The sequence below is a fragment of the Falco rusticolus genome, chromosome 3, assembly GCF_015220075.1.
Source record: "Falco rusticolus isolate bFalRus1 chromosome 3, bFalRus1.pri, whole genome shotgun sequence".
NCBI classification, from domain to species: Eukaryota; Metazoa; Chordata; class Aves; order Falconiformes; family Falconidae; genus Falco; species Falco rusticolus.
Window position 1 is genome coordinate 108,809,424 of NC_051189.1, and position 14,416 is coordinate 108,823,839.

Sequence of the window (14,416 nt, forward strand, 5' to 3'; positions counted from 1 at the left end):
GAGGGTTCTACAGCCCTGCAACCCCAGGAGGGCGTTTTGTGGGGACAACAGGGATGCTTTCGGGGGGCGAGCATCTCCCGTGGGTGCCAGGGGACTTCTTGGCAGGGGCCGTGCCCCCCCGCCCCCAGCTGCACCCCGGAGCATCCCCTGGCCCCTGCAGCGTGGGAAGGGACCCACAGCTTCAAGGGGGAGGCAACCGTCCTTGAACAAGAAGGACATTGAGCGTGGCGGCACCCCCGGAACAGGGCATGGAATTGTTCATGTCCAGCCCCAGCCATTTCCATAACCATCCCGGGAATGCGACTCCGTAAATCCTGCCCCACGCCACCGGCACCCGCTCCCCCATAATACCGGGGGACGGCGTCGGGCAGGGCCCGTGTGGCATCCCGGTGGGGGCTGGGGGCTCTTGGGGATGGGGTTCTCCAGGCTGGTTGGATGGTCCCGTTGGTGGTGGCCCACCATCCCTGTGTCCGCCACCTCCACCACCCCGGTGTCCGACCCCGGCCGGGCGCGTGAGCAGACTGCTGATGAGGCCGGGGCGGTTAACGATTGCCAGGGCCTGGGGCTGCCACCGGGGCGGGGGCACGTGTGTGTCCGTGTCCCCCCCGCGCCCCGTGTCCCCCGTCAATGGCGGCTGTTGTCGGTGCCCCCCCACCACGGGGCGGAGGCGAGGGGCAGGCGTGGGGGGCACGACCCCCCTCCCTGCTCCCGGCTGAATTGCTGGAGCCACCCACCCCCAGGGCCTCTGCGGCTGAGGGGGGGTCCCACAGCAGGGGGGGAGGGGAACCTCCCCTAGTGCCCCCTCCCCACCTCCCATGGAGACCCCCATTTTCCCATCTCTCTCCGCTGCTGTTGGGAGGGGGGAGGGTTCCCATCTTGCTCAAGACCCACATCTCCCCCCTGGAACCCAAAAGCCCCCCATGTCTGAAATCTGTCCCCCCAGCACCCAAATCTCTCCCCAGGACCCTGAATCACCCCTCTCCGGACCCAAACCCCTCCCCCCCCAACCTCCCCCCTTCCTCCCACCCACCTCTCCCCTAGAGTCCTAAATCCCTCCCCCCCAGACCCAAACCTCTCCCCCCACCCCAAACCTTCCCCTCCCTCCCACGCAAATTCCTCCCCCAGAGACCCAATCCCTCCCCCTCCCCCCCCCCCCAATCTCTCCTTGGGACCCCAAACCTCTCTCCTCCCCCTCCCTTCCACCCCACCTCTCCCCCCACCCCAAACCTCCCCCCTTCCTCCCCCCGAAATCCCTCCCCCCCACCCCAAATCTCTCCTTGGGACCCCAAACCCCTCCCCCCACCCCAAACCTCCCCCCTTCCTCCCCCCGAAATCCCACCCCCCACCCCAAATCTCTCCTTGGGACCCCAAACCCCTCCCCCCACCCCAAACCTCCCCCTCCCTCCACCCCATCTCTCCCCCCGGTCCCCCCCACCGCGCCCCCTACCGCCGCGGGGGCGGGGCGGCGGGCGGGGCGGGGGGCGGGGCGGGCGGGGCGGGGGGCGGGGGGGGCGGGGCGGGGGCGGGGCGGGCGGGCCGTGGCGCGGCGCGGCGCTGGGCAGCCCCGCGGCGGCGGCGATGGGCGGCGGGGCGCGGCAGGTGGCCGGGTACCTGGCGGCGCTGGGCGGCTGGGTGGCGGCGCTGGCGGCCGCCGTGCTGCCGCACTGGCGGCAGAGCTCCTACGCCGGGGACGCCATCATCACGGCCGTGGGGCTGCACCAGGGGCTGTGGATGAGCTGCGCCGCCCAGAGCACCGGGCAGGTCCAGTGCCGCCTGCACGACTCGCTGTTCTCCCTCAGCGGTGGGTACCGAGGGGGGGGTGGGCTCCCTTGCGCCCTGCAGGGCTGAGCCCCGCCGTGGGGCTGACCCCCTTTATGGGTCTGAGCCTCTGTGTAGGTCTGACCCACCCCTCCTCCCGTAAGGGTCTGTGTCCCGTCCCCACCCATATGGGTCCGAGCCCCTCTATGGGTTTGACCCCCCTATATGGGTCTGAGCCTCTGTGTAGATCTGACCCCCCCCGTAAGGGTCTGTCCCCCCCCAGGGGTTTGACACCACCCCCCCCCATATGGGTCTGAGCCCCTCTATGGGTTTGACCCCCCTATATGGGTCCAAGCATATATACAGGTCTGATCCCCCCTATACGGGTCAGAGCAACCCCCTGTATGGTTTGACACCCTCCCCCATATAGGTCTGAGCCCTTCTATGGGTTTGACCCCCCCTGTGTGGGTCTGACCCCCCCCGTAAAGGTCTGTGCCCCCCCAGGGGTTTGACACACACCCCCATATGTGTTTGACCCCTCTATATGGGTCTGAGCCTATATATAGGTCTGATCCCCCCCGTAAGGGTCTGTCCCCCCTATACGGCTCTGAGCAACCCCCCTATACGAGTTTGACCCCTCCCCTATATGGGTCTGAGTCCCTCTGTGGGTTTGACCACCCCTGTATGGGTCTGAGCCTCTGTGTAGGTCTGACCCCCCCCCCCCCCCGCCTAAACGGTCTGTCCCACCCTGTATGGGTTAGACACACACACTCCATATGAGTCTGAGCCTCTCTATGCGTTTGACCCCCCCCATATGGGTGTGAGCCCCCCCATATGGTCTGTATAGTTCTGAGCCCCCCCATATGGGTCTGAGCTCCTCTATGGGTCTGTCTCCCCCTGTATGGGTCTGTCCCCCCCCATATGGGTCTGAGCCCCTCTGTGGGTTTGATGCCACCACCCCCCCCAACAGGTCTGTACCCTCTCTACATCTGAGTGCTCCCTTGGGCCTGAGCTCCCCTGACCCCTCCAGGGGTCCGAGTCCTCTGCAGGTCTGAGCCCTCCTAGCCCTTCCCCCACCCCCAGGCCTGAGCCCCTGTACTGCACCTGAGCCCCCCCACAAAGGATCTGAGCTCCCTGCACCCTTCCACTGAGTCAATGTGGGTCCAAGCTTCCCCCCTGCACCCCGTGGGTCTGAGCCCCTCTTGGCCCCCATCCCCAACTGTAGGTCTGAGCCCCTCTTGGCCCCCATCCCCAACTGTGGGCCTGAGCCCCTCTTCCCCCCCTCCATGGGTTTGAGCCCCTCTGTATGTCTGAGACACCCCTGGCCCCTGTGGGTTTGGGCTCCAGGGTGGGCACCACATTTGGGGAACTACAGTGTCCCGTGGGGACATCACAACCCTGGGGCTGCGCATCAGCCTCGTGGCATTGGGGGACTGTGGTCCCGCTGTGGGCAAGGTACTTCCCCAGGAACCCATGGCGAGGATGAGTGTGGCAGCGAGGAAGGTCAGGGAAAGCAGTGGGAGCAATGCCCTGAGCTGAGGTCTCCCCACCGGCCGAGCAGAGAGAGGGGGTGGCATGGGAGCCATGCAGCAAGGGTGGGTTAAGGCCAAGTTCATCCCCAAGGTGGGACCAGGTGATGGTGGTAGAAGGCACATGGTGACCAGCGGCTTCTCTGCCCCTCTCCGCTGCAGTTCACATCCAGATCTCCCGGGCTCTCATGGTGATTTCTCTCCTCCTGGGTTTCTTCGGCATCATTGTCAGCGTGGTGGGCATGAAATGCACCAAAGTTGGTGAAGAGGATCCTGTCACCAAGAGCCGCATCGCTGTGGCTGGAGGCATCCTCTTCATCCTCTCCGGTAAGGCAGCTCCAGCCTTGGCACCTCTCCCCCACAGAAGACCCCAAACACCTTCCAAAAACTGTTTGATGGGGCAGGGGAGAGGTTTGCTGGGGGGTTGGGGATGTTCTGATGTTCCACGCCTCGAAGAGGTGGCTGCAGGGGACTGGGTGGGCTTTAGGGGTCCCTTCCAACCAAACCACCCTGGGATTCTGTGGTTCTGGGTCCAGGTCTGTGCACCTTGATCGCCGTGTCCTACTACGCCATGCAGGTGGCCCACGAGTTCTTCGACAAGAACCCCTTCCCCGCCAACGCCAGGTAAGCGCCTGGCTCGGGGGATGCTCTTTATCTGCATCCCACCGCGCTTCCCAGAGGACCTTCCCTCGGGAGGGGGAGGGAGTGGGGGGTGGGTCGTAGGCAGCTGTGCCACGTGGTGGGACCTCTGCCACCCCCCCAGCTGCTGCGCTGGGGCAGATCTCCCCGACGCTAAAGCTTTACTGGGTCCCACTGCCGGTTTTGCACTGGGATAGAGCAGGAGCTGCAGCCCCAAGGAAAGACAAAAGTGCCGGGAAACGGAGCAGCGGGGTCCGGCCACCGTGAGAGATGGGGGTGGCCAGGGAGAACCAGCATCTGCCTCGACAGGGCTTCGAGCATCGCGGTGGCCCTAGGGGTGTCCCCCCCCCGCCAACGCTCCCCTCTCTCTCTCTCTCTCTCGCCGCAGGTACGAGTTCGGCTCGTCGCTCTTCATCGGCTGGGGGGCCGCCAGCCTCTCCCTGCTGGGGGGGTCCCTCCTGTGCTGCTCCTGCCCCGCCAAGGAGCAGCGAGGCCAGCAGTACTATCGGCAGTCGCAGCCTTCGACGGCTCGGGAGTACGTCTGACCCCTAACGCTCCCCTCCTGCTGCCCAGCGCCCCCCTCCCCTCCCCAAACCAGGCAAGACCCCGGCGCTCCCACACCACACCACACGGTCCCTGGATGCTCCCTGAGACCTTTCTCCTCCTCAGCTTCCAGGTTTCAGCACCGTTTGCTACACTGTCCCCTAAAACAGGGGGGCTGGGGGCCATCGCTCCCATATCCATCATTGCCAGGCCCCCCAGCACCGGGCAGGTTGCCCCCCAGCCCCCTGGGGTGGGCAGGACTGTGGATGCTGGGCAGAGCGGGACGATGCCGGGGCACGGCGCCGGTCCCGCGGGGGTGTGCTGCACAGAACGGCTTTGTGCTTTCGCCCACCCCCTCTCCATCCCGTTCTTGGGAGCAAGCAGGGAGTGCAGCCAGTGCTTGCTTTTCCTGGGATGAAGCTGCCGTCCACCTCCATCAGGGGCTGGAGCATCCCTGCACCCCGCTTTTGGATGCTGCCAGGGTGCAAGTGTTCCCCTGCCTCACTGCTACCCAAAAAGCAACATTTTTTTAAAAATTATTATTAATTTTTCAACCGAGCCTGGTTGCTGGTGCTCCAGCTGAGCTCTGCCAGCTAAAATCTGCCCTGGGTTTATTTCTCACCAGGCACAAGTATGTGGCCTTGTTAAGCAGAATAAATGGCATTGGGCAAATTAAAGCAGGCAAAAAGGGGACTTTGAACACAAAGCAGCAGTTTGTTTTTATTTTTGGTGCCCAGCGCAGCTATTTCAGGTAGCAGATGGACAGACCCATGAATTTTGATGCCTCCCCACTGTGTCCAAATCCCTTTCCCCAACAGGATCCCCTGGAGCGGGCGGTGAAGTCTTCAAACGCCGACAGTGCTAATTGCCTCCACCTCCTTGTACCTCGTCTGGACCGCTACTAACCGCTCTGCAAACACCACCGCTCCAATTTCATCAGTAATTCCCCCAAACCACCCCATACCTCCATCCATCCATCCATCCATCCATACTGATGTGCTATGCCAGCTAACCTGCAGGAAAAACCAGTGGAAATTACCCAAAGAGCTTGATTATGTATTTTTTATTATTATTATTATTATTAATATTTTTTAATCCATATAGCCAAAGTAGCTGATTTTTTAAAAATTTATTTCATTTTTCTCTGGTTTATTTGACCTTATTTCCTTTGATTCTCTTTTTTTTTCCCCCTCTCTTTTATTTTATACCCAACTGCTTTGGGTCCTGGTCTATGCTGGAGGGGAAGCAATGCTATTTTTTGCCCTGGGGGGGTTGATTTCTTTCTCTCAGGTGGGACTAACAGCCCTTTTTCTCTTTTAAATTGCAGACCCCCTGTAAAAATGTCTTCTTCACCCATCAGGGGAGAGCAGTGCTTATAGCCTGGCTTCACCCATCAGGTGCTTGGTTGGCTGAACCCCTCTTACGGGGTTCCCCTCCAAAAATACACACCGAAAGCTACTGCAATGAGGATTGAAAAGGAAATTTGTGTTGTTTTTTTTTTTTTTTAAAGCCAAATAACCAAAAAGGTGTTTTATAGCAAGAGCACCGCATCGCGTAGAACGACATATTTTTTATTCTTTTCCTATAAAATTGCATTAACTTTTCTAGGGGATGCATGGCCGTGGGAATGGGACCGATCGGGATTTTTCAATGCATTCTTTTGCTGATTGTTTGTACTAAAAATTGTGACTCAGTGGTATTAAAATATTTCCAATCACGGGTATCTTGCTCAAATCGTCTCTTTGTTCTCCGCACTTCCAAATCTGGCCCAGTCCCCTGCGAGTGACAGCTCTGCTGGGTCAAAGCCACTACAGGCGGGGGGCTCTCCCCCGTGCTGAAGGTTTTTTTGCCCTCCTGGGCAGGTGCTAGCCCAATAGCTCAAGTCTTTTGCCACATGTGGCTCTAGAAGGAGGGGACATGGCCTTAAAAATTGCTTAGTTTAAGGCGAAACCCCTGGGAAACTCGGCATCTTGCGCCCTGGTCCCTCTGCAGGGCTGAAGTGCCACCAGCATCCTCCTCTTATTGCCTCGCATGGACCCTCGACCAGCATCCTCCTCTTATTGCCCCCCATGGACCCTTGCAGCTGGGCTCTGCCTTATTTTCTCCCATTTTCCATGAATCCAAATTCAAATCCAAAGTGCCTAACTGGGCACTTTGCTAATTTAACTTGATTTTTGCTTTCTTCGTGGAGGAGCAGGACCCCTGGCCCCGTAATGCTGTACTTGGTTCTCCTCAGGGGATGATGCTTTCCATCCAGCTTTTTGCATGGCTGCCGTCTTGTCTCGGCATCCTCATCCCACCTGCAGCACCTAGTCCATAAGTACATCCCATCCCACCTCAAAAAGCAGGGATTTGTGGTCCGGGGGGGCTCCCGTGACATCTCCACGGGTCACCCGAAGGCTCCTGGGGAGGGACGCTACGGCTGGATCAAAGTGGGTGGTGGCAGGGGGAAAATAGCAGAGTGGTGATAATGTGGCTGGGGGTATAAAGGCCCCCACTGTCCTTGGGACAATCCCTCGTGTGTTTTACTCAGGGCAAAGCGGGATAAAATGTGGTAGCAGGACACAGGGCTCGCTGCGGTACATGGGAGCTGCCTCCATCCATCGCACCCCGGCCAAAAGTTCTCCCCCCCGGCCCAACACACATATTGTATTGAATAAAACCAGTAAGATGAACAATATGTAGGTTGCAGGGCACACCGCTTGCTGGCACCCAAACCCCCATGGAATATTATTAATTTTTAAATGGGTAGACAAGAGGGAAAAGGGAAAATGACCCCCTGGAGGCCAAGATCACAGCCAATCTCACCAAATTGCCGCAGCACTGAAATTCCATGTAAATAATGAGTAGAAGGGGGGGAAAAAAAATCACGGTTTTTTCATAAAAAAAAAAAAAAAATTCTAAAAATCCATCTGGGCACGCCTCGTTACATTTAGCACGAAGATGCTTCTGCAGCAGCACTGCCCTTGGCCGGGGGCCCGCAGCCGGTCCACACGCAGAGGAGCTTTTCTCACGCCTCTGAGCTGTGCCTGTTTTAATTCAATGCTGGTTTTATTCTTTTTTATTCATTTTTATACGTTAGCTTGCTCCAACGGCATCTACAGAGCCCTCTCCAGCTCTATGGCATGGCCCCATCAAAGAAAACATCTTTTATTTCTTCTTTTTTTTTTTTTTTTTCTCCCTTTCCAGCTGTAAGAGGTTTCCTCTGCACAACATGTGCTAAAATACAAAGCTTTGGGTCTCCTGTTAGCACTATTTTTTTAACACACCGGTTTTACAAACATAGTGGGACACAAGATCTGATTTTTACCTTCATTAACCAGGGAAATAATCTTAATTGTTCAACTACTGATCGATCTGCCCCTCTGCCTGCATTCTTTCAACCCCTCCCAAAACGTTTCAGTTGAGAATTGACCAGGCAGATTAGTTTGACATATAATAAAGGGACCGTTTAGATGAGCAGAAAATAAAAATAAACCTGTTTTAGAAGCACCACCAGGGTGCACAGCTGCAGTTCTGTACTGCTTGGGGTCACACCAGAATTTCAAATGCCATGGACGTCCAAGTACCACAAAATCCTGAGATGTAAATTTTGGAAAACGAAGGTACAAACCCTCCTGGATGTTTTCAGCACTAATTCATTGCTCCACGCTGAAGCGTTGGAGCTGTCATGTGCCAAAATTCCAGGAAAACAGGATAACCCCCCCCAAAAAAGTCAAGCACCTGGGTGCCTCTGCAGGGCTGAAGCTCAAGGATTTGCCAAGACCCTGGTGCGTTGCCAAAATCCCCGCAGTTCAACGCTGCAAAGGATTATCTAGAAGGAAAAAAAATCCACCAACCAACTCGAAAACAAACCTAAAACCCCCAAGGGCTTCTCTTAAATTTAATCCACGAAATGGAAATAGGGATGGAGCTGAGGGTGCAGCCATGCCTGCGAGCCATGGGGCGCAGCTGATCCCAAGGATGCTCAGAGGACGCTGCAACACGCTTTGCAAAAAAGTGAGAGCAAAAGGGTTTTTTTGTTTGGTTTTTTTTTTTTTCCCCAAATAGTAGGGGACCAGGGAACAAACCTGAAGTTTTCAGGACAGCTCCAAGTGCCAGGCAGCTGGGACACAGCTTTCCACGGTCACAAAAACCTCCTCGGGAGCTGACTGGACACATTATCTGAGCCATAACCACCACATATAATGGGGCGGGGGGGGAGGGGGGGCAGGGAAGGGTCTTAATTATTGGCTGCATGCCTGGCCAAAGGGTTTTAATTATCCCCTTTGCATTTTAGCTTCTTTCTCTGGCCGCCGCCACCCCTCTGACTCTCTCGCACCGGTCCCAGGGACCCAACATGTCTCAGGCCACTCACCCCTAGGCAGTAATTAAAAGGTCTAATTAAAGAACAGGGGATATTTGCCTGGGACACAAAGTCCCCCACCTGGGGAGTGTTCCCAGCAGGCTCCCACAGGTTCCCCACGTGGTATTTTTGGGGGAGGCTCCCTTCCCAACCTATTACCATTCTAACCGCAGGGATGCCCATCACACCTTGGAGCCCAAAGTCCATCTGACGTGCCTTGGACCTCGGAAAACCGTTAAATAACCCAGCACAGGCTTGGGCAGGCGTTGCATTTCCCTCATTCCATCAGGTGGGTCAGGATCGAACCCCACCGGTACTTGAAAGTCTTCAAGACCCACATCCCCAGCCATCGTCCCACCCCGGCAAGGATGAGCCTGCAGTGAAGGTAACACTTACCCCCACCAGCCCCTTTTTATTGCTAACACAATTTCTTTTCTTTTCTTTATTTCTTTTGCTGGTATAACTCCGATGGCTGAGCAGATTTTCTTCAAAGGCTCCAAAACAGCCAGAGTCTAGTGGAAAAAAAATCAGGTTACGGGGAGTTAGTTCAGAAGAGAGCCTGGGAAATTAAAAAAAAATATTGTAAATTGGGGTCTGAGAGGCTGCCTGTTAATTACAGAGATACACTCTCTGGGTGAAACTGATGGACATTCTCACAGAGATGGGGTGAGTGGTCCCTCTGCTCCCAGTGACGTGCCAGGTGGGATGTGGTGGGAGATGTTGCACCCCAGGTATGGGGACCACGACCCTCCCTCCCACCCCTGCCCCATGGGGAAGCCTGTGCCGCGCCAGGGTTGGCAGCACCTGGCTGGAGGTCAAAGCCAGCGATGGTGAAGAGTCATCACCATATGATAATTAACCCATGCAGCTCAGAGAGCTACCCAGTCTCATTAATTAAGCCATTAACTCACAGGAACCCCTTTGCCCAAAGGGCTGCAGCTTCAGGCGCTGAAATATTTAGCATCTTGGGTTGCAAAATAGAGCAAAGGAGGATTTGTGTCCAGGCTTCGGAGAGACGATGTCCTCTGCTCCACACCTTGGGCACAGCTCCTCTCCTAATGTCCCTCCATCTCTGGCAAGGATGGAAAACAGACGGTCCCATCCCTTCTGGTCTTCAGGAAGCCTTGGCAGCACTTGGGGGCACCCAGCAGCCCTCACCCACCTCCGTGGTGGGAGATGCTTTCCTCCTTGGGCTGGCCACTTGAGATAGGGACACCTCCATGGGACACTTGCTTCTGCTCCAACCTGGCTGTTTCAACACTTCATTGCTTATCTTGGGGGGACAAAAAAAAAAAAAAAAAAAAAAAAGCATGCAAAGGCAGGTGATCTTCCCGCTGAATCACATGGCTGCAGGGATGGAGGCATCAAGGAAACCTCGGGGTATCAGGAGCCACATGCTGAAGTCACAAGTTTAGACAACAAGAGTCGTTTGACAGCAGTTTCCAGCAGCTCGATTCCCAAAGGACAAGTAGTACCGGTGGGCAATACCAGGGGGTCTCGGGATGAGGGAACATCTGGAGAGCCGCCCCGTGGGGGTACAGCTCTACTGCAGAAGCGATGTGTCCCTGTGTACATGCAAAACTGGCTCTGCAGCTCCGTTGGAGCATTTTGGCAGCGCTGAGGACCACGAGATGAGGTCCAGATGCCTCTTAGGGATCCAGGCGACGCCCCAGCCTAGGTGGCACTTTGGTGGCTCAGGCAGCTGGGAAGCAGCCAGAGCAGAGGTGATGGACATCTCGACGCCCTCGCAGGTAACCCCATGAGCGCAGATTTGCAGCTGACGGCGTTCGGTCTCGTTCTTCTCTCAAGCCTTTTCCTGCTCCTCGCCACCTGCACCGACTGCTGGATGGTGAACGCTGACGACAGCCTGGAGGTGAGCAGGGCAGCCAGCTCCCAGGTTAGCAGCCGGGAGCAAGGTGGGTGCCTCGCCATCCAGGGGGTCCCACCGTGTCTCCCCAGGCTTGGAAAGGGGGTGTGGTGGGACAAACCTGCTGCTTTCTGCATCAGTTGGAGGGTTAGAGGATTAGAGAGAGAAAGAAATGCTGGAGCAAGAGGAGGAGACAGAGAGCAAGGTATGGGTAGGCAGTCACCAGGACACGTCCAGTGGTGGTGGGCTATCTCTGGGGGGAGCTGGGGGGCTTTTTGGTGCTTTCTGCTTGAGCATCTTTCTCCTGCTTCCAGGTAAGTCACAAATGCCGGGGGCTTTGGAGGGAGTGTGTCACCAACATGCAGGACGGGGTGAGAACCTGTGACCAGTATGACTCCATTCTGGCTGACCATCCAGGTAAGCTGGCATGGCCTGAAGGCATTTTTGAAGTTCACAGCGAAGAGTTCTCCCTCTTCCCTTTCCAAGAAGACGCGCCTCTTGCAAGGGGCTGCCCTTCATCAGGTAGCAACGCAGGGCCGGGGCTTCCCTGGCTCTCCTGCCCCACCAGCACAGCCTGGACAGCCACCCATGGTCCAGCCAGACCTGCCACGGGGTCACCAAGCGGAAGAGAAGCTGTGCCACCTCCCAACAAAGGTGTTGTGGCACGTAGAGCCCAGGCGCCGCTCCTATCCCCCACCGCACGGTGGGATTTGCAGCCCCGTTGACGTTGCACGCAGGGCTGAGGACCACCCCCACCAGCCAGGGACTTGTGTCCTCAGCTCCTGGACAGTCGTGTCATGGTGTGGAGACTTCTCCATACCACGGATGGTGACAGGGGACAACACAGATTGGGGTGGTGGAGAAGGGAACAAGATGTCCGCACGGACCAAGTGGGGCTGCTGTGCTGAGAAGCTCTGCAGGAAGAAGTTGCACTGCATTGGTGACATCACAGCTGGTGACGTGCCTCATGCCAGCTCCACATTTTTCCCCGCTATTTTTTAGAAAAAAAAAGACATTTGCTGGTCAAAACACCAGTTACACAACTGGGAGGAAAACCAGGCAGTCTGGACAGCAGCATCTTCTGTCCAAAGCTGTGCAAGAAGGTCTTGAGTAGGTGATGACACCCTGGGTGCCGACTGGTGCGCCTTAAATGTCTGGTTTCTTGAGCTGAGCTATTAACGAGCTCGTTAAGTCCTGTTGCAAGGTTTCTGGGGAGCACTTTGCCCAGGGCAGGTGGTGGGTCCCAGTGTCGGTATCTCCTATGGACACGGCCACTGGTGAGCTGGGTGACTCTAGCAGGGACACAGGCAGCAATCCGGAGCGGGGAGACCAGTTCCTCTGACCATTCCTCAGTCCCTTCTTCTGGTTTTTTTTTTTTTTCTTTCCTTCCCTGCCCAGTGAAGATCGTGGTGACGCGGACCCTGCTGATCGCAGCGGATCTCCTGGCTGGCCTGGCTTTGGCTTCCTTGCTCCTCGGGCTTGATTGTGTCAAGTTCCTCAAGGAAAATCCTCGTGTCAAGCTGAAGATGCGCTATGGGGCTGGTGTCACCCTTGGTGTTGGCAGTGCGTGGCTGGGAGCGCTCGGGGGTCCCATGGGGAGCTGGGAGGGGTGCCAGGAGCTCGGGGCACCCTCTCAGAGGGGTCCTGGGGGGTTGCAGAGTTCTTTCTTAACCAGCCCCGTTTCTCCTAGGCATCCTGGGTCTCGTGGGCTCCGTGTGGTACGCGGTGGACGTCTACGTGGAAAGGGCCACGCTGGTGTCGCACAATATATTCCTGGGGGTCCACTATGACTTTGGGTGGTCGTGCTGGCTGGGGATGGCCGGCTCAACGGGCTGCTTGGTGGCATCTGTCCTGCTGACCTGCTGCCTCTACTCCTGCACAGGTCAGTCCGCCCTGGCCCCCCACAGCCCACCGCAGCCCGATTGCTGCCCTGCAGGGACATACGTGGGGGGAAGGACCAGCTCAGAGGGTGCAGACACTTCTCACAGGGTCCAAAGGGATCTCCATGGCCCCTGGGGGGGGCTGGGTCACGCCAGGCAGGATTGGGCTGCGGGAGGATCCCCGAAGCCTCGTGAGGGGATGGAGGGGGGGTGCAGAAACATCCCAGCCACATCTCTGGGACCTTGAGGTCCTGGTATGTTGGCATCTACCCAAAGTGGTGGCCGTGCTGCAGCTGTGTCACTGTGACCAGCCCAAACCTGAGCGGGTGACCACAAGGATGTGCTGGTGAGAATCTGGTCCCACCAGCAGGGACGTGGGACAGGCGATGCCTCACCAGACACCATCTCCACTCCTGACGCCTGGTCCCACTGGGTGGAAGCTGCCCCCCCAGAGCTGGCTGTCCAGCTTCATCTCTCCTGCCATGTCCCCACACTGCAGCACCCCCCCTGAGTCGCGCCCCCCCCCACTGGTGGCCATGACACAACCCCCCATTCTCTCCTGGCAGACCCCAGCAGGCACCAGCAACCGCAGAGAGCTCCCCAGCCCCAGGGCCACACGGCCACCAGCAAGATGTATGCTGTGGACTCTCGCGTGTGATGGGCATCAACACCTCCCGCACCCTGTCCTGCTGTGGGATGCTCCCCTGCTCCAGTCAGACCCCATTAAAGCACCATCACCTATACTGGGACAGCTCTGCAATCGCTTTAAGGCTCTGACTGCAGGGTTCATGCCAGCTGCAGCACCAGGGGCTGCAAAAAAGTAAGGATGCTGCAGAAGCCACCCAGAGAACAGGTTTTCCCCCACCCCCCACCCCGCTTTCAGCCAGGTTTGATGAAAATAAACCCCAGAAAAGTGTTGCTTTAAGAAAAGATCGCCTCCAAATCCCCTGGGGAAGCCGTTGAGCAAAGAGCTCTTATGATGTGGCTTTGGAGGACTTGAGTGGAAAGCCTTTTCTGCACGGAGCAACACTGACTCCACGTGGCTGGTGGCCCCGATCCCTCGTGCACGAAACCACCCCTGCGCTCAAAAACTTGGCAGCAAAAGGTTTGCTTTTAAAAAGCGGGTAAAGCGAGCAGGCCGCAGCATTAACGAATGCCGCCGTGGGGTGGTTGCTGGAGGATCGCTACCGCCGCACGTCAGGCACAAGGAGGGGAGTCAGTTTGAAGCCTACCCGCCGTGCTCTACTTGCAACGTTGGGTTTTTGAGTCCACGCAAAAAGAGAATCCTTGTTTTCCAAGCGATTTACCATCCTTTGCTTGCAAACCGTGATGAAAACAAACCAGAATCCAAACCCACCAACAACACCCCCCCCTCCCTCCACCTCCAATTGCTGGTTTTGTCCTTATTCCCTTATTTCTCCAACAGTTCGCACACAGACAGCATCGCAGCGCAGGGAGCTGGGCAGAGAGCTGCCCAACACAGGCTCTGCACCCCAGAAAGCAGCAAACCAAGCCCCCCCCTGCCCCAAGCAGATGTTGCTGCAGGGCCCCAAACAGCCCCCACGAGGGAAAGGCGCAGAAAAGACACACAGTACCGCTTCTGTAGCCTAGGCAGGCTGCAAAACACCTACACCCCCAAACCAGGAAAGCTGCAAGGGTCCTCCCAAGCCCCCAGGGAAGGCAGGGAGAGAATTCCCAATCTCACCTAAAGCTGAAAAGCAGCAAAGCTGTTGCTTTCTTACAGCTCCTCACTTCACCTGCTAAGGCAGAACCGCCAGCGGCCAGCTGCTGCATCCTGCAGCACCGGAACGAGTCCGTCGCGTTATTAGCAGAGGTTAAAGCAACGCCACGGGGA

At 57.2% G+C, this 14,416-nt stretch overlaps 1 protein-coding gene and 1 long non-coding RNA gene across 3 annotated transcripts; one reads left to right on the forward strand and one right to left on the reverse strand.

Moving 5' to 3' along the window:
- The first annotated feature begins 1,554 nt into the window (after window positions 1–1,554).
- Window positions 1,555–6,192, forward strand: CLDN19 (claudin 19). Of its 2 annotated transcripts, none has more exons than XM_037380372.1 (5): window positions 1,555–1,801; window positions 3,450–3,614; window positions 3,824–3,911; window positions 4,315–4,461; window positions 5,288–6,192. In XM_037380372.1, exons 1-5 carry the CDS (start codon window positions 1,579–1,581, stop codon window positions 5,307–5,309), a joined length of 645 nt encoding a protein of 214 aa, XP_037236269.1. In that variant the 5' UTR covers window positions 1,555–1,578; the 3' UTR covers window positions 5,310–6,192. The 2 variants fall into 2 exon arrangements, with proteins under 2 accessions (XP_037236269.1, XP_037236268.1); XM_037380371.1 differs by having other exon boundaries at window positions 5,797–6,192.
- Window positions 5,901–13,026, reverse strand: LOC119144704. Its single transcript, XR_005103193.1, has 2 exons — window positions 9,726–13,026; window positions 5,901–9,326 (listed from the first exon to the last, which is right to left on the reverse strand). It is a non-coding gene; the product is annotated as an uncharacterized LOC119144704 (long non-coding RNA).
- Between the last annotated feature and the right edge of the window lie 1,390 nt (window positions 13,027–14,416).